Source organism: Bubalus kerabau, chromosome 13 (assembly GCF_029407905.1).
Source record: "Bubalus kerabau isolate K-KA32 ecotype Philippines breed swamp buffalo chromosome 13, PCC_UOA_SB_1v2, whole genome shotgun sequence".
Taxonomy (NCBI): domain Eukaryota; kingdom Metazoa; phylum Chordata; class Mammalia; order Artiodactyla; family Bovidae; genus Bubalus; species Bubalus kerabau.
In genome coordinates this window covers 58,770,917-58,790,547 of record NC_073636.1, presented here as the reverse complement: position 1 = coordinate 58,790,547, position 19,631 = coordinate 58,770,917, and the positions used below count along the sequence as shown (strand labels likewise).

The 19,631-nt window shown below is 45.8% G+C and overlaps 1 protein-coding gene across 1 annotated transcript; it reads left to right on the top strand.

Annotated features, from left to right (window-relative positions):
- The first annotated feature begins 805 nt into the window (after window positions 1-805).
- CIMIP1 (ciliary microtubule inner protein 1) lies at window positions 806-15,869 on the top strand. Its single transcript, XM_055543187.1, has 4 exons — window positions 806-873; window positions 8,027-8,108; window positions 9,515-9,616; window positions 15,708-15,869. The coding sequence occupies exons 1-4, from the start codon at window positions 806-808 to the stop codon at window positions 15,867-15,869; spliced, it is 414 nt and encodes a 137-aa protein (XP_055399162.1).
- Window positions 15,870-19,631: the final 3,762 nt, after the last annotated feature.

Below are 19,631 nucleotides of genomic sequence, written 5' to 3'. Positions count from 1 at the left end.
GGAGGTCAGTAGGTCAGTCAACAAACACCCCATGAGCATCCCAGTGATGAGGGATTAGTGTTGATGGGCATGAAAGAGAGGTTGGGGTGTGGGGTCGGAAGGCGGTATTATCTTTGAGCTGCATTTGGAGATAATTATAAAGAGTGGATGCCAAAGAAATGCATGTATAGCCACATGCATGTATAGCCAAAAGCCACGTGCGCTGAAATTCACAGCAGCACTTTCGTGGAGGCCCCAAAGATTGGCCCCAGTGCCGTCCGCATGGAAGTGACCACACCCTGGGTATTCGCAGCAATACGGATGAACCTCTCAAACGTAACACTGGAACAAGGAAGCCAGAGAAAAACGACACCGGGATGCTAAGAGAAGTCGACAAAAGAGATGGGCTGGGGTGACCTATTTCGTAATCCAGGCGGTGGTTACAGGAGTCTCTATGACGGAATCCATTAAGCTCGGTACGCTTAGGCTTGGTACACCTGGCAAGTATACTTGCGTGATAGGTCTAAAAGGAGGAGGGCGTGTAAGGTCTTGAGGTTTCCCCAAGGTTTTCCGCAGAGGAGGAGGGCTGTGGCAGCCCGGAAAAAGCAGGTGGGCAGGGAGGCGCGCAAAGAGCGTGACTGTGGACCGAGGTTGTCAGTAGGCGCCCTGACGCCTGGAAAGGAGAGCCCGGCTGCCCCAATCTCTCCAGGTGCGGCCCCGGCTCCGCCTCCGCGTCCCGCGTTGCTCAGCAACCGGTCTCCCAGGAGACTTGAGACGCTGAGCCAGAGGCCTGAGCGCGCGGGGGCCTGCCAAGACCCCAGGCCCCATGGCCCAGAAACCGATCAGCACGGCTGCGGCCGAGCGCATGAACCTCGTGGCCCAGGATGAGATCTGGTAACGCCGGGGACTCAGTAACCCAGTGGGCTGGGCCATTCCTACCCAAAGTGTGCACACCTGGCAGCCTCAGTTTTCCCACTAAGTCCTGGAAGTGGTCGACTTCTGGGCGCTAGGAGAGAGTGCTGGAGGTGGTGGGGGTGTCTTGCGGAAAGAGCCTTTCTCTTTCTCTTGTCTTTGGCGCACTACAAAGGCGTGAAACATTTTGCATCTGGCTCTACAGCCCTCGGCAAAGCTTTGCTTGCTGAGAGCTGACGGTTGAGTGCTTATTTTTAAGATTTACCCAATGTTTTAAAAAAAATCTTAATATTTGTTCTGGAACTTTCTTGCTTTTTCCATGATCCAGCGGATGTTGGCAATTTGATCTCTGGTTCCTCTGCCTTTTCTAAAACCAGCTTGAACATCTGGAAGTTCGTGGTTCACATACTGCTGAAGCCTGACTTGGAGAATTTTGAGCATTACTTTACTACCATGTGAGATGAGTGCAATTGTGTGGTAGTTTGAGCATTCTTTGCCATTGCTTTTCTTTGGTATTGGAATGAAAACTGACCTTTTCCAGTCCTGTGGCCACTGCTGAGTTTTCCAAATTTGCTGGCATATTGAGTGCAGCACTTTCACAGCATCATCTTTCAGGATTTGAAATAGCTCAACTAGAATTCCATCACCTCCACTAGCTTTGTCCTGGTTTTAGAAAAGGCAGAGGAACCAGAGATCAAATTGCCAACATCCGCTGGATCATCGAAAAAGCAAGAGAGTTCCAGAAAAACATCTATTTCTGCTTTATTGACTATGCTAAAGCCTTTGACTGTGTGGATCACAATAAACTGTGGAAAATTCTGAAAGAGATGGGAATACCAGACCACCTGACCTGCCTCTTGAGAAACCTATATGCAGGTCAGGAAGCAACAGTTAGAACTGGACATGGAACAACAGACTGGTTCCAAATAGGAGAAGGAGTACATCAAGGCTGTATATTGTCACCCTGCTTATTTAACTTCTATGCAGAGTACATCATGAGAAACGCTGGGCTGGAAGAAGCACAAGCTGGAATCAAGATTGCCGGGAGAAATATCAATAACCTCAGATATGCAGATGACACCACCTTTATGGCAGAAAGTGAAGAACTAAAGAGCCTCTTGATGACAGTGAAAGAGGAGAGTGAAAAATTTGGCTTAAAGCTCAACATTCAGATAACTAACATCATGGCATCCAAACCCATCACTTCATGGCAGATAGATGGGGAAAGAGTGGCTGACTTTATTTTTCTGGGCTCCAAAATCACTGCAGATGGCTATTGCAGCCATGAAATTAAAAGATGCTTACTCCTTGGAAGGAAAGTTATGGCCAACCTAGACAGCGTATTCAAAAGCAGAGACATTACTTTCCCAACAAAGGTCCATCTAGTCAAGGCTATGGTTTTTCCAGTGGTCATGTATGGATGTGAGAGTTGAACTATAAAGAAAGCTGAGCACTGAAGAATTGATGCTTTTGAACTGTGGTGTTGGAGAAGACTCTTGAGAGTCCCTTGGACTGCAAGGAGATCCAACCAGTCCATCCTAAAGGAGACCAGTCCTGGGTGTTCATTGGAAAGACTGATGCTGAGGCTGAAACTCCAATACTTTGGCCACCTGATGCGAAGAGTTGACTCATTGGAAAAGACCCTGATGCTGGGAGGGATTGGGGGCAAGAGGAGAAGGGGATGACAGAGGATGAGATGTCTGAATGGCATCACTGACTCATTGCACATGAGTTTGGGTGAAATCCAGGAGTTGGTGATGGACAGGGAGGCCTGGCATGCTGTGATTCATAGGGTCGCAAAGAGTCAGACACAACTGAGCAACTGAACTGAACTGGGTATTTGTTTAGTTCAAAAGAGAGCACTTTACATTTACTCTTGCTTATCCTGGTTTTTCAACAAGAAGTTTTAAAGAATTAAATCCATTTTCTAAAAGATTCGTATTCAGTAAACATCTATAATGGATGTTTCTATTTGCCTTTCTGTCCCATTGCTAGGTAATATCCCATCTCTTTGAAGTTTTAACCAATATGGAAAGTTACTAATTTAGATACAAATAAGTAAATGCAGTGTTAGTCACTCAGTAGTGTCCAACTCTTTGCAACCCCGTGGACTGTAATCTGCCAGGCTCCTCTGTCCACGGAATTCTCCAGGCAAGATTACTTGACTGGGTAGTCATTTCCCTTCACCAGGGGATATTTAGCAACAACAAACCATCATTGCTAACCTCTTAAACTTCAGTTATCCTATTTTCATCTCTTACGACTTATACCATTTCCTTGAAAATCCTGTAATAGTCACTTCATATTTTTCTTTAAATTAGCTTTGTTTGACCTAATGAACTTCTTTTTATTGAAAACTTTATATCACTCTTGAAAATGGAAGGCCAGTATTATTTGCAATAAATACATGCTATTATTATTTTTCTTAATATTTATTTTTATCCAAGTACTCACATTAGGAAATATTATACTACCATAGCAGGGTCTGTTTCCTCTGCTTAGAATGCCTTTTTCTCTCTTCCCCCACCAAACAAACTCCTACTTATCCTTCAAGACCCAAATCAGAGGGCCCCTCCTTGGTGAACAGAGCCAGTTAAGCCCTTAGACTGTTCTGCCCCATGTCACAGTGGCTGTTGAGCACTGGATAGGTAACTATTCCAAATTGGAATGAGCCATAATGGCACCCCACTCCAGTACTTTTGCCTGGAGAATCCCATGGACGAAGGAGCCTGGTAGGCTGCAGTCCATGGGGTCGCTGGAGTCAGACACAACTGAGCGACTTCACTTTCACTTTTCACTTTCATGCATTGGAGAAGGAAATGGCAACCCACTCCAGTGTTCTTTCCTGGAGACTCCCAGGGACGGGGAAGCCTGGTGGGCTGCCGTCTATGGAGTCACACAGAGTCGGACACTACTGAAGCGACTTAGCAGTTGCAGCAGCATAAATATAAAACACTGGATTTCAGAAACTTCATGCCCCTAAAAAGTGACACCAGAATTAAATTTACCTGTTTATTTTCACTTTTTAAAAAATGTGGCTCTAGAATATTTTAAGTACATATATGGCTCATCTTTCTGTCTCATGTTACACTTTCTTTGGAAATAGACTCAGCTTTAGGTGCTCAATGATTCCTAAAATGTCGATGTTCACTCTTGCCATCTCCTGTTTGACCACTTCTGATTTACCTTGATTCGTGGACCTAACATTCCAGGTTCCTAAGCAATATTGTTCTTTACAGCATTGGGCTTTACTTCCATCACCAGTCACATCCATAACTGGGCGTTGTTTTTGTTTTGGCTCTGTCTCTTCATTCTTTCTGGAGTTATTTCTCCACTCTTCTCCAGTAGCATATTGGGCACCTACTGACCTGGGGAGTTCATCTTTCAGTGTCCTATCTTTTTGCCTTTTCATAATGTTCATGGCGTTCTCAAGAATACTGAAGTGGTTTGCCAATCCCTTCTCCAGTGGACCACATTTTGTCAGAACTCTCCACCATGACCCATCCATCTTGGATGTCTCTACATGGCATGGCTCATAGTTTTATTGAGTTAGACAAGGCTGTAGTCCATGTGATCAGTTTGGTTAGTTTTCTGTGATTGTGGTTTTCATTCTGTCTTCCCTCTGAGGGATAAGGATAAGAGGCTTATGGAAGTTTCCTGTTGGGAGAGACTGACTGTAGGGAAAACTGGGTCTTGTTCTGATGGGCAGGGCCATGCTCATCCAAAAAAAATGTCCTTTTCATTATAGGGGAATGAAATGCAAAAATAGGAAATCAAGAGATACCTGGAGTAACAGGCAAATTTGGCCTTGGAGTTCAAAATGAAGCAGGGGAAAGGCTAACAGAGTTTTTGCTAAGAGAATGCACTGGTCATAGCAAACACCCTCTTACAACAACATAAGAGAAAACTCTACACATGGACATCACCAGATGGTCAATACCAAAATCAGATAGATTATATTCTTTGCAGCCAAAGGAGAAGCTCTATACAGTCAGCAAAAACAAGACCCGGAGCTGACTGTGGCTCAGATCATGAACTCCTTATTGCCAAATTCCAGCTTAAATTGAAGAAAGTAGGGAAAACCACTAGACCATTCAGGTATGAAAAGAAAGTGAAAGTGAAGTCTCTTAGTCATGTCTGACTCTTTGTGACCCCATGGACACCAGGCTCCTCCATCCATGGGATTTTCTAGGCAAGAGTACTGAATTGGGTTGCCATTTCCTTCTCCAGGGAATCTTCCTGACCCAGGGATTGAACCCAGGTCTCCTGCATTGTAGACAGATGCTTTACCATGATCTAAATCAAATCCCTTACAATTATACAGTGGAAGTGACAAATAGATTCAAGGGGTTGTATCTGATAGACCAAGTACCTGAAGAACTGTGGACAGAGGTTCGTGACATTGTACAGGAGGCAGTAATCAAGACCATCTCCAAGAAAAAGAAATGCAGAAAGACAAAATGGTTATCTGAGGAGGCCTTACAAACAGGTGAGAAAAGAAAAGAAGTGAAAGGCAAAGGAGAAAAGGAAAGATAAACCCATTTGAATGCAGAGTTCCAAAGAACAGCAGGAGAGATAAGAAAACCTTCCTCAGTGATCGATACAAAGAAATAAAGAAAAACAATAGAATGTGAAAAACTAGAGATCTCTTGAAGAAAATTAGAGATACCAAGGGAACATTTCACACAAAGATGGGCACAATAAAGGACAGAAATGGTATGGACCTAACAGAAGCAGAAGATATAAAGAAGAGGTGGCAAGAACACACAGAAGAACTATACAAAAAGATCTTCATGACCCAGATAACCATGATGGTGTGATCACTCACCTAGAGCCAGACATCCTGGAATGCAAAGTCAAGTGGGCCTTAGGAAGCATCACTACGAACAAAGCTAGTGGAGGGGATAGAATTCCAGTTGAGCTATTTCAAATCCTGAAAGATGATGCTGTGAAAGTGCTGCACTCAATATGCCAGCAAATTTGGAATACTCAGCAGTGGCCACAGGACCGAAAAAGGTCAGTTTACATTCCAATCCCAAAGAAAGACAGTGCCAAAGAATGTTCAAACTACTGAACAATTGCACTCATCTCATATGTTAGCAAAGTAATGCTCAAAATTCTCCAAGCCAGGCTTAAACAGTACATGAACCGTGAACTTTCAGATTTTCAAGCTGGATTTAGAAAAGGCAGAGGAGCCAGAGGTCAAATTGCCAACATCCGTTGGATCATTGAAAAAGTGAGAGAGTTCCTGAAAAACATCTACTTCTGTTTTATTGACTATGCCAAAGCCTTTGACTGGGTGGATCACAACAAACTGTGGAAAATTCTGAAAGAGATGCCAGAATTTATGGGAATACCAGACCACCTGACCTGCTTCCTGAGAAATCTGTATGCAGGTCAAGAAGCAACAATTAGAACTCAACATGGAATGACAGACTGGTTCCAAATTGGGAAAGGAGTATGCCAAGGCTGTATATTGTCACCCTGCTTATTTAACTTATATGCAGAGTACATCATGCGAACTGCTGGGCTGGATGAAGCACAAGCTGGAATCAAGATCACTGGGAGAAATATCAATAACCTCAGATATACAGATGACACCACCCTTATGGCGGAAAGTAAAGAAGAACTAAAGAGCCTTCATCACTTTCTTGATGAAAATGAAAGAGAAGAGTGAAAAAGTTGGCTTAAAACTCAACATTCAGAAAACTAAGATCATGACATCCAGTCCCATCACTTCATGGCAAATAGATGGAGAAACAATGGAAACAGTGAGATCAGACTTTATTTTTCTGGGCTCCAAAATCACTGCAGATGGTGACTGCAGCCATGAAATTAAAAGACGCTTGCTTGTTGGAAGAAAAGCTATGGCCAACCTAGACAGCATATTGAATCACAGAGACATTACTTTGCCAACAAAGGTCCATCTAGTCAAAGCTATGGTCTTGTATGATTGTGAGAGTTGGACCATAGAGAAAGCTGAGCACTGAAGAAATGATGCTTTTGAACTGTGGTGTTAGAGAAGATTCTTGAGAGTCCCTTGGACTGCAAGGAGATCAAACCAGTCAATCCTAAAGGAAATCAGTCCTGAATATTCCTTGGAAGGACTGATGCTGAGGCTGAAACTCCAATACTTTGGCCACTGATGGGAAGAACTGACTCATTGGGAAAGACCCTGATGCTGGGAAAGATTGAAGGTGGGAGAAAAAGGGGACGACAGAGGATGAGATGGTTGGACGGCATCACTAACTCGATGGACATGAGTTTGAGCAAACTCCAGGTGTTGGTGATGGACAGGGAAGCCTGGCGTGATGCAGTCCATGGGGTCGCAAAGAATTGGACATGACTGAGTGGTTTAACTGATTTAGGTGCTCAGCCCCCGGGGAAATAGCTTGGGCCTCAGAAACTATTGAGACATTAGAGGGGGCTTGGGGTGCAGACACTGGTTCCAAAATAGGAAAGGAAACTTGAAAATCAAAATGAATAAATGTTTAATCAGTTTTTTTAAATCAGTTTTTTTGTAAAAGACATACCTGCACTTCAACTGAAACTCACCTCAGCTCGTGGGTAGTTATGTATAAACTATATTATGTGTGCAGTGAAAGCAGGGCCAGGATTAGGGTGGAACAAACGAGGGGCCTGGGGTGCAGTGTTTAAAGAGGGCTCCATGTCACGGTCATGCAGGTTCTGGCTCTGCCCATGCAGGAACTGGGAATGGGTGCCTCCTTAAATTTTGCACCCTAGTACCTCACTCTTCCCCGGTCCTTGCTCTGAAAACAAAGGAACTTTACTTGTACCTCCATCATGATTTAACACTCCCCCATTACTGTAGGTCCAAGGGCCCCTAAAATAAGGGATCCAGTATCGAGATGACCCCTAGGGCAGAGGCAGCCCTAGTCTTGTCTGGTCCTTGATGTACCATCCAACCAGCATCTCTGGTTCTAAGACACGTGTCTCCCTTTCATGAGTGACAATCCCCCAGCGACAGGGCCTCCCACTCTCTCCCTGTTTGGGAATCATCACTCAGTCCAGGTGCATCAGTGAAGGTCAAATTCTCCCCAGGGCACCTTTTAGGGTTTGCTATGTCAACCCTTTTCAAATGTTGTACATCACTTAAGAACTCTTTCCCCCCCAGGAAATATCGCCTGAAGGCTGAAAACGAAGCACGGCAAAACTGGGCCCAGAACTGGGGTTTTTTATCAACACCCTTCGAGGAGGTAAATGTAAAGTTGATGACCCTGGAGGTTATAGACCCAATCATTTCCAAGAATAAGTGGTTATGAAGTGTTTAATTCAAAGGAATAAATTTATAGAGCATGTTGAAGATGGCTGACACCTGAAAGTTCCTTTGATTTACAAATTTATTGAGCTTTTACTACATGCCAGGCACATTCTAGGTGCTTCATCCAAACCAGCTTGTTGAATCCATAAGACAACCCCTGTGCAGAGAAGGATGCTATTTGAGGCCCATTTTACAAATGAGGAATTTGAGCTCAAAAAAGTACAAAGTCACACAGCTAAGAAAGGCACCAAAGGGAGATGCTTGTCTGGTTGATTCCAGGGCTACTCAGCCTTTGACTTGCCATCTGTAAAATGGGGTGATAGTCCTCACTGCCTCGTTGAGTGACTGTGAGGTACAGAGGGAAAGAAAAGAGAGGCCAAGTGAATATCTGCAAGATTATTAGGAAAATAACTCTTGGTATTTCCTACACCAGAAATGAGGGAAGGGACCAGAGATAATAAATAGGGAGTATTGGGGACATCAGCAGAGACCTCTGACCCCAGCCAGAGGCACCAAGATCAGCCTTGCTGAGGGCTCACAGGCAAGACAGACTCAGCTGCATTTTCTGATTGTTCGAGAGAGTCTGGAAATTCAGATGCTTTAATGAAAATGTCTGAGTCTAGAATAGTGGCTCCATTTATAAAACACCATATAAAGACCCACATATATGTGGGCTTGTGTGGGCTTCACCAGCATGGTGGCCAGCGGTTTGCAACCTTCCATGAGATCCCTAGGACACAACATGAGGAAACCACGTTTCTCTAGAGGGAGGCAGAATCACTCAAGGGCCGCATAATTCAAAACGTACTTGATTCTAGACCGTATAAACCCCCTTTGTAATTCACCCTGTCCCACTGGCTCTGAAATTATGCCATTCTTAATGAGCTTTCTTAATACTTGGAGAGTTACACAATTTGAAATTTTATGCATAAAATGAGTCCTTATTAATATGATATGCATAAAGGAATCTGTATTAATAGTCTCCATGTGTAATTAAATCAGGATTTTGAAAAGTTCAAAATTGCTTTAAAAATTAAAAGTTGGGGGGTTGGAGGCTGTCCTGCTAGTTTAGAGGCTGGTCCTGAACCTTGCTGGCAGGTTTTTAGTTTGAGTCCATAAGCTATAACATGTTCTCACATCATGGGCGGGGCAGTAAATGGGCAGTCTGCGAGATGCCTGGGCCTGAGCTGGGCTGCCTGCAGGTCCCCACTCTGCCCCTTTCTAACATTGACCTGAGTCCCGCCTTTGTCACCTGTGAAGAGTCTTGTTCTGGGGGGACTGTGAAAGGAAGCTCCTGAGGGCTCAACCAGTGGGGCCCTGCCTCTGGGGATTGTGTTTCAGCTGATCAAGTGTGAAGAAGAACCAGCCACCCCAAAGCCCAAAATCGAGCTTCCTGAGCGGTTCCGCATCCGGCCGGTGAGCCCAGTGGAGAAATACATCAAGGTTCGCAAAGTCTTTTTAAGTACTTGTTTTCCTAAGTAAGAAATCTCCACCCCACCGGAAACGGTGTTGCTGCAGGTGGGCCAAGCCTTGGGCACAGGTAAGGACACAGCAGTGCCCAAGCCACAGGGACATGGGTTTCCAGTCCTTCCTAAGCCCACACATGGGAGACACAGCAGGTTATTGGTCCCTATATGTGCAGGACCTTGGAGTCCAGAGGAAGGAACTGGGATCTGAGCCTGATTTGCAGAGGGAAGCAGGGCCGCGGAATATTGAGAATTGCCTTCTTAAAATGTCACTCTTGCTGCTGAGTGAGTGACCAGGTCATCCAGAGGGGAGAAGACATAGATGGTATTCCCACCAAAGACCAATCAGATGTGGACGTGGGGTAGATGCCTCTAGAAGTTGCTGAGCTCTGTATATCCCTAGTCTTCTCTCATGGGAAAAGTGAAAGTGTTAGTGGCTTAATCGTGTCTGACTCTGCAACCCCATGAACTGTAGCCCACCAAGCTCCTCTGTCCATAAGATTCTCCAGTCAAGAATACTGGAGTGGGTACCCATTTCCTCCTTCAGGAGATCTTCCGAACCCAGGGATCGAACCCAGGTCTCCTGCCTTGCAGGAAGATTCTTTATGGTCTGAGCCACCAGGAAAGCCCTTCTCATGCCTTCTCTGTCACTTTAATCCTGGGTTCTGCTCTCCATCCAGCTATGGAGCAGGCACTTCCGTGTCCCAATGTGGGGAGGGGGGACGAAAACTCAGGATGAAGGAGGCCAGGGATGGGTGAGTTCGATTCTGGGTTTTCTTTCTCTGACACCCTCAGGGTCAGATGGGATGGGATGGCCAGCTTGTTTGAGTTAGGCACTCAGTGGGTACGACCTATTAGCTGAATGAATGAAAGAATGCATTCCACTGAGATATTGAGAGGGTTCCTCTGCTGATTATACAGCAAGAGAGACTTGCTGATTTTTCTAGAAATGCAACAAAATATAAATCATAAATTAAAATATCCATATATATACACTGACCCATGGTTAACATTTTGGGGAGCTCTTCCAGATGCCTTCTACGCCTCATGTACCACCAATAAATGCTGGCTCATATTCTCTTATAATTACCCTTTAGTTGCTCCCCATACTGAGTGCTTTACATGGTTATCTTATTTCCACAACATCCCTGGAGAATGGATATAATTGCCATCAAACCCATTTTGCAGATGAGGAAACCGAAGCTAACAAAGACTGAACAACTTTTCCAAGGTCAAGTGTGTCTGATTTCAGAGCCCTGCTCTTAAGTGCTATCCTCAGCTACTCCTTCAACACACACACACGCACAAACTCATACATGCATATATACATATTTAAAAATAAAATTCCACAGACTGCTTTGTAATCTTTTTTCTTTCAACAATATAGCCTATTTATCTTTCCATGCAGTATATGTTAATGACTGCATTTTTCTTAATTGTACGAACTGACCATAATTTATATAACCCTTCCCTTAACCCTGGACAGGCTTCCCTGGTGGCTCAGCTGGTAACGAATCTGCCTGCAATGCAGGAGACCCAGTTTCCATCCCTGGGTCAGGAAGATCCCCTGGAGAAGGGAATGGCTGTCCAATCCAGTAGTCTTGCCTGGGAAATCCCATTGACAGAAGAGCCTGGTGGCTCTAGTTCAAGGGGTCACAAAGAGTCGGACACAACTGAGCAGCTAATATACACAATTTATACCATATTTTACACATTTTATACATTGTTTTTCTCTTAGCAGTTTATCTTCCAAGTCATCCCATCTCAGAACACACAGCTGCCTCCATCTTTTACATTGCTGTATAGTTTTCCGTGGTGTGGAGGGGCTGTGACTGAATGGGTCTTCAGGGGATGGACATGTGGGCTGTGTCCAGGCATCTGCTGTGACATGCAGGGCTGCAGTCAGTCTCCCACAATTATCTTGGTACATGCACGTGCAGGTATTAGGATGTCTTAGGATAAATGCTGAGGGGTGGATTGTCAGGTTAAAGCATGTTTGCCTTTTCCTTTTTCATAGATGGCGGTAATGTTGCCCTTCACAGATTTTCCCTCTAGACCTTTGTTGACGGTGGTGTCTTCATCTCTTTGCCAATCTGATGGGTGAAGTGTGAGCTCCCGGGGTGGATTCTGACTGCATTTCTCTTACAAGCTGGACTTGAAAGCTAGTCTGTGTGCCTGACAGCCAGTCTGGACCAGCATTGTGGAGAACTTGCAGGCTGGAGGAAACTGGCCCCGCCAGCATCTGTTCATGACCCTCCCTGTGTGGGGCCTCTCAGGAGATTAATGTTAATAGTTCATCAAGAACATATGTTAAGGGGCTTCATCCACCAGTGGCAGCTGGCCCACCAGGACTGTCCCCTCTCGCCACCACCTCATTCAAAGATCTTTTGAGCTAAGCGTGAACTCATAACCCCAAACATATTAAACCTCTTCATCTCAGTTCTTCTGCTTGAATGAATATTCCTCACTGCTGTCTTGGTTCAAATCCCCCCATAAGAGCAGAACAGAAGGTTATTTCAAATAGAAAGGCAAACCCTGCATAAGCATTCACCCTCATTTTCCAAAAATTTTTCAAATTTCAAGGAATTGACAAATGAAATTGTGTTTTTTCATTTCAGATAGAATCCCATTTCCTTTTTGGTTTTTAATTAAAATCAATTTCTTTCACTCCTGTGGTATCTATGGTTTGGTGTGTGTGTGTGTGTGTGTGTGTGTGTGTGTTTACACACCTATCATAAAGCCTTCTAATCAAACCTGGAAGGTCTATAACTGCCAGGCTACCATCTGACAATATTGCCATATATTTTATAAAGGGCACTATAAACCGTGGCTTCCCTGATGCCTCAGTGGTGGTGAACCTGCCTGCCAATGCAGGAGACGCAGGAGATACAGGTTTGATCCCTGGGTCAGGAATCTCCCCTGGCAAAGGAAATGGCAACCCACTCGAGTATTCTTGCCTGGAGAATCCCACGGACAGAGGAGCCTGGAGGGTTACAGTCCATGGGGTCTCAAAGAGTCAGACACGACTTAGCAACTGAACAACTATGAACTATAATAGTCTATATATCTGCACCTTGCTTTTGTTTCTCTTTTTTGCTCTTTTACCAAATGAAAGTTATTTTGCTGGAGGTCATGAGTTAAATATGTTAAACGTTATGAGATAAAAAGACATGTTTGATGATCGATCATTATTTTCAGGGAACATGTGATCTCTGAGTCCAGCGGGTTGGTGCGTACTTACATTCAGTGAAACTTACTTAGGGACACTGGCTCTTCTTTCTGTCTTTTCTGACTTTTTTCTTCACTTTATTGACCTATAATTGACATACATTACTGAGTAAGTATAAAATACACAGCATCAGAAGTTGACTTACGTACATCATGAAATGATTATCACGCTAGGACTAGTGAAGATCCATCAGTCACTTTAGTCGTGTCCGACTCTGTGCGACCCCATAGACAGCAGCCTACCAGGCTCCCCCCGTCCCTGGGATTCTCCAGGCAAGAACACCGGAGTGGGTTGCCATTTCCTTCTCCAATGCATGAAAGTGAAAAGTGAAAGCGAAGTCGCTCAGTCGTGTCCGACTCGTAGCGACCCCATGGACTGCAGCCTACCAGGCTTCTCCATCCATGGGGTTTTCCAGGCAAAAGTACTGGAGTGGGGTGCGACTTAGCATATCATCTCATACAGATACAAAATTTAAGAACTAGAGAAACATTCCTCCTTGTGATGAGAATTCTTAGGATTTATTCTCTTAATCGTAACTGTTTTTGTATATAACATAGAGCAGCATTCATTATATTTATCATGTTGTACATTACATCCCTAGTATTTTTTATCTTATAACTCGAAGCTTGTACCTTTTGACCACCTTCATCCTATCCCCCTCCTCTCCAGCCTTTCCTCTGGTAACCTCAAAACTGATCTCTTTTCCTATGAGTTTGTTTTAGAAGTATAATTGACCTACAATGCTGTTAGTTTCTGTTATACAGCATAGTGATTCAGTGTTTCTAAACATTTCAAAATGATCACAAGTCTAGTTATGATCTGTCACCATACAAAGATATTACATAATTACTGACTATATTCCCCACACTGTACGTTTCATACCGTGACTCATTTATTTTGTAGCTGGAAGTCTGTACCTCTTAATCTCCACCTATTTCTCTCCTCCTCCACCTCCCCTCTGGCAACTACCTGTGTGCTCTCTGTTTCTGTGACTCTGTTTCTGTTGTTCATTTGTTTTTTAAGAATCCATATGTAAGTGAAATCATGCAGTATTTGTCTTTCTCTGTCTGACTTATTTCACTGCCAAGAATTCTTCTAGGCCCACCTATGTTGTCACCAGTGGGAAGATTTCGTTAGTTTTATTGCTGAGTAATATCCCGTTGTGTGTACAGACCACATCTTTATTCATTCACCTATTGATGGGCATTTAGATTGCTTCCTTATCTTGGCTATTGCAAATAATGGTTCAGTTAACATTTATTGTCATTTAGTCATTAAGTCATGTCCAACTCTTTGTGACCCCATGAACTGCAGCACACCAGGCTCCTCTGTCCTCCACTATATCCCACAGTTTACTCAAACTCATGTCCATTGAGTCGGTGATGCCATCCAACCATCTCATCCTCTGTCATCCCCTTCTCCTCCTGCCCTCAATCTTTCCTAGCTTCAGGGTCTTTTCCAATGAATCAGCTCTTCGCATCAGGTGGCCAAAGGATTGGAGCTTCAGCTTCAGCATCAGTCCTTCCAATGAATATTCAGGGTTGATTTCCTTTAGGATTGACTGATTTGACCTCCTTGCAGTCCAAGGGACTCTCAAGAGTCTTCTCTAACACCACAGTTCAACAGCATCAACACTTTGGCGCTCAGCTTTCTTTAACATGTTCAATTAACATAGAATTGCATATATCTTTTTGAATTAGTGCTTTCATTTACTTTAGATAAATATCCAGGAGTGGAATTGTTAGATCCTACGATAGTTCTATTTTTACTTTTCTAACAAACTGTTTTCCACAGTGACTGCACCAGTTTACATCCCACCAACAGTGCATGAGGGTTCCCTTTCCTCCACATCATTGCCAACACATTACTTGTTGTCTTTTTATGATGGCCACTCTGACAGGTGTGATGTTTGGTGACACTGAACATTTTCGTGTGACTATTAACTGCCTGCATATCTTCCTTGGGAAAATGTCTACTCGGGTGCTCTGCCTACCTTTCAATCAAGTTGTTTGTTTCTGTGATGCTGAGTTATACGAGTTCTTTGTACATTTTGGATGTTAACCCTTAATCAGATACATTTGCAAATATCTTCCCCCGTTCAGTAGGCGGCCTTTTTTGTCCTGTTTGTCCTTTTGTCCTGTTCCATTTAGTTTGATGTACCCACTTGTTTACGTTTGCCTTAGGAGACATATCCAAAAAATTATTGCTAAGACCAACATCAAAAAGTGTGCTGCCGATGTTTTCTTCTGGAAGTTTTATTATTTCAGATTTTAGCTTTAAGTCTTTAATCCATTTGAGTTCATTTCTGTGCACGATGTGAGAAGTGGACCAGTTTGCTTCTTTCCCATGTTGTTGTTTCGCCACCAAGTCATGTCTGACTCTTGTGACCCCATAGACTGTAGCCCACCTGGCTTCTCTGTCCGTGGGATTATCCAGGCAAGAATACTGAAGTGTGGGTTGCCACTTCTTCCTCCAGGGGATCTTCCCCACCCAAGGATCAAACCTGTGTATCCCGTGTCTTCTCCATTGCAGGCAGATTCTTTACTCATTGAGCCATTGGGTAGCTGTCCAGTTTTCCCAACATCATGTTTCCCAGAGGATGTCTTTTCCCCATTATATATCCTGCCTCCTTTCAGGTGGATTAAGGGCCCATAGAAGTGCAAGTTCATTTCTGGGCTCTCTGTTCAATTCCATTGACCCATGTGTCTGTTGGTGGCCTGTACCAGTGTTCTTTCTGTCTTCTCCACACCAGGTCTCACACGCCGATCCTGATGCGTCTGGAGACACATCTCCTGTGGCTGTGGCCCAAGGCAACTCATCCTCTGTCCTTCTATTGCAGGTGCTTCCCTCCCCCCCAGTCCCGAAGACCATGCAGGGCTTCATCGGCTGGCGGTCCGGGGTGCCAGGCCTGAACAAGTGTCTGGAGCAAGACTATGAGATCAGAAGCTGCAAAGGGGCATATGCCAAGGAGCTAAACTGGCCGAAACAAGGCATACACTGAGTCCAGATGGAGACCCCGGCCCCTGGGGCAAGGAAGGGCAGACCGCCAGCCCCAGTGCCCGTGCCCAGGAAAGGACAAGCTCCAGGCCTCCCCCCGAGGTCAGAGTTCACCCCGACACGTGTTCATGGGATGCTGTTGCAAAGAACACAAAACAGTCCTTAGACATTTTCATCAGTTCTTCCCTTCTGGAACATTCTTGTAATGCATTCATTCTTGGCTAATGCAATGAATAAAGCAAAATAGACTCCCTGAATATTTTTACATACCTTGAGAAATTTTAGGGGTAGCTTTAAAAGACACAATGTGATCTCATTTTAAAATATTTGTCTAAACCTTTATTGTCGCCTTCTGTCCCCTTTCTCACCATCCTTGTAAAGATAAAGTGGTTGGCCAGGTGTTTCTGTACCCCAGCACCCCTGGGCCTGCTTTTCAGGAGGAATAACGTGCTCTGAGGACCCCTCCACAGTCATTCCCCAGGATATCAGCAATATGTCAACAGCTTTAAAGCAGAAACAAGCACAAAATTAGCAGTGAGCACAGATTTCCAGGAAGGATGGGTTTCCCAGTGCTCCCTAGAAACCTTATCCTGACCTGGTCCGCCCCCCACCCAACCACCCTCTCACCCACTACAGCAAAGACAGCAGTTGAGCTGGCCAGTGTCCTTCCCCTGGGGGCCTTTGACATCCACCCTGTGGTCAGCATTTGAGTTCACTGCTGTCTCTGAGGCTTGGCTCCAGTTCCTACAAATGGGGGTGGACGTGGGGAGTGGGGCATCCAGTTGGTGCAGGAGGAGCAAGAGGAGCAACCAACAGGCCCTTGGACCCTGCCAGCTGGACCCCAGGGGGCCGGAGAAGGGAGAGTTTGCACGTGGCCTGTGGAGGCCTGTGTTTCGTTTCTGAGTAGCAGAGGATGGTGTCTCCTTCAGCCCCGGGGTGGGCAGGGCGGGGGCAGCAACGTCAGTTACCTGCCCTCCATGACGTCACGCTCCTTCCTCCTTTTGGTGGTCCCAGTGTCACTGTTCATGGGGTGGGTTCCTCCCTGTGTTTGCTTGACCGAGGTGGGCTGCAGGCACTTGTACCTGGTGGAACCCACCTGCGAGGCCCGCCCATCCACACCCCTCCTGCTCACCTTCCTGTCCAGGTGTGGTGGGTATGCTTTACCAGCCCAAAATTCCCTCATCTAGAACCTTCCCCTGACCCTAGCGTGCTAGGCCTCAACTAGCACACTTCTAAAGGGGCTCTGTGACTCTGGGGCACCCAGTGCTAGGGGGAGAGGATTTCTGCTGAATCTGGGCCACCATCCCCTCCAAGTTCTGGGCTCAGTGTCGGAACCCCACAGGCCCTGGGGGAGAATTGCTCTTGTTCAGGGAATGATTCTCTATAAAGTCTGCAGGATGTTCCCTGAGGGATCGGTCTCCCTACTACCCCAGGGGTGGGGGTGGGGCCTGGCTGCAGACAGCTGCAGAGCCAGCTGATCAGGCACTGAGAACAGAGGCACAGCACAGAGCCTCCTCCCAGCCTTCTCGATGGTTCTCTGCCCCCCAAGGCTTGCCTCCAAACCAGAGAAGGGAACTCGGGCTCTCACGGGCTACCTGGCCTGGAAGAGCCAGAACACAAGAGAATCAGCCCTTCAAGACGCCTGGTCATTCCCTCTGAGCATGGTGCCTGCCCTTATCGCCTGCCACGTGGATCACATGGACCACGGCCACCAGGAAATCCCTCAGTCATCATGCTGATATCCCAAGGACCACACATATAAAGGAGAGATGTCACAGCTCTTCAGGTCCTGAGAAAAAGACGACCAAGGTATTACGTGAACTGTGTACCCCCCAAGAAAGATCTGTCGTAGTTCTAACCTCCAGCACTTGTGAATGTGGCCTGATTTAGAAACAGGGTCATTGCAGAGGGAATTAGTTAAATTAGGATGAAGTCATACTGGAGTTGGGGCGGGGAGACTTAATCCAATATGACTGGTGTCCTTGAAAGAAGAGCAGAGACACAGGGAGGAGATGGCCAGGTGGAGACACAGACACATGGGGAAAAAGCCATGTGATGAGGCAGAAATTGGAGTGATGTATCCACAAGCTTCCCTGGTGGCTTGATGATAAAGAATCTGCTTGCCAATGCAGGAGACGTAGGTTCAATCCCTAGGTCAGGAAGATTCCCTGGAGGAGGAAATGGCAACCCACTCCAGTATTCTGGCCTGGATAATCCCATGGACAGAGGAACCTGATGGGTTAGAGTTTGTGGGGTCGCAAAGAGTCAGACACGACTGAGTGATTAAACAGCAGCAATCTATAAGCCAAGGATGCTAAGAATCACCAGCAAATCACCCGAAGCTGGGAATAGACAAGGCAGGATTCCACCCTACAGGCTGCACAGGGACCATGGCCCCACCGACACCTGGATTGCCCTGGGAGAGGACCAACTCCTGTTGCTTAAGTCACCTGGCTTGTGGTCCTTGGTTACAGCTGTGCAGGAGCCAGGCAGAGTCTGGAGTAGATTTCACTGCCTCCTCTCCCTGCTCAGAAAATACTGTCTTCTGAGCATTTGTCTTTCACTGCTCTTGATCCAGGCTGTGTTCACATGAGACCAGGTCGTGTGGCTCATTCACCTCCAAAGATGTCTCCAATCACCCAGATGTTGAGCCCGATGTAGACTAAACACCAGGATGCTCGGCCAAGTCCTCCCCACTTAAACCCTTATGTTTTGGCATCTCGGTCATTGCTGCAGGCAAGGCATCTACCCTTGAAGAAACCCATGTCCCTTGTTGTGATCAGATGCCGCCGCAGTCGAGCGGAGCAGCCAGACTCTTCTGTCTGCCAGCTTCGTCTCGACCCCACCAGGACCACATTCCCGTCTGACTGCTGTGTGTGACGCAGCACATCCCTGCGGCCCAAATGTGATTCTGATTTTTCTTTTTGTTCTAATTTCTGATCATAAAATGAATCTGAGAGCCATCCTCCATGACAGCTTGTCAACAAAAATGTCTAGCAAAATGGATGGGCTCCCTTTTGTCTGGACCCCAATTCGATATATCTGGTTTGACTCTTCTGAAACTTTTTTTTTCGTCTTTGTTGCTTTACACAGGCTTCTCTAGTTGTGGGCTTCCCTGGTGGCTCAGACAGTAAAGCATCTACCCACAGTGTGGGAGACCTGGGTTTGATCCCTGATTGGAAGGATCCCCTGGAGAAGGGAATGGCTACCCACTCCTGTATTCTTGCCTGGAGAATTCCATGCATAGAGGAGCCTAGCAGGCAACAGTCCATAAGGTCACAGAGTTGGACACGACTGAGCACCTTTCACTCCTTCACTCCTTTCTAGTTGTGGCGAGCAGGGGCTGCTTTTCACTGCAGTCTGTGGGGTTCTCATCGCAGTGGCTTCTCTTATTTCAGAGCACAGGCTCTAAGGCACATGGGCTTCAGTAGTCGCGGCATATGGGCTTAGCTGCCCTGCAGCATGTGAGATCCTCCCAGACCAGGGATTGAACCTGTGCCCCCTGTATTAGCAGACAGATTCTTATCCTCTGTATCACCAGGGACATCCTTCTTCTAAAACTTTAATTCTCACTTTAATTCATTGGTCTGTGTTAATCAGTAGCCAGGCTGTAGGGAGACTGGTTAGTACTGTCAGAGGAAATGATCTGGAGGAGTAGAGCAGACCATGCCATGGCTGAACAGCTGAACCTTCAGAAAGACCAGAAGTCTGGGTTCTAAAGGTTTTCAGGGCTCTCCTGGCCCTGGTGGCCACCGTGTACCAGCAG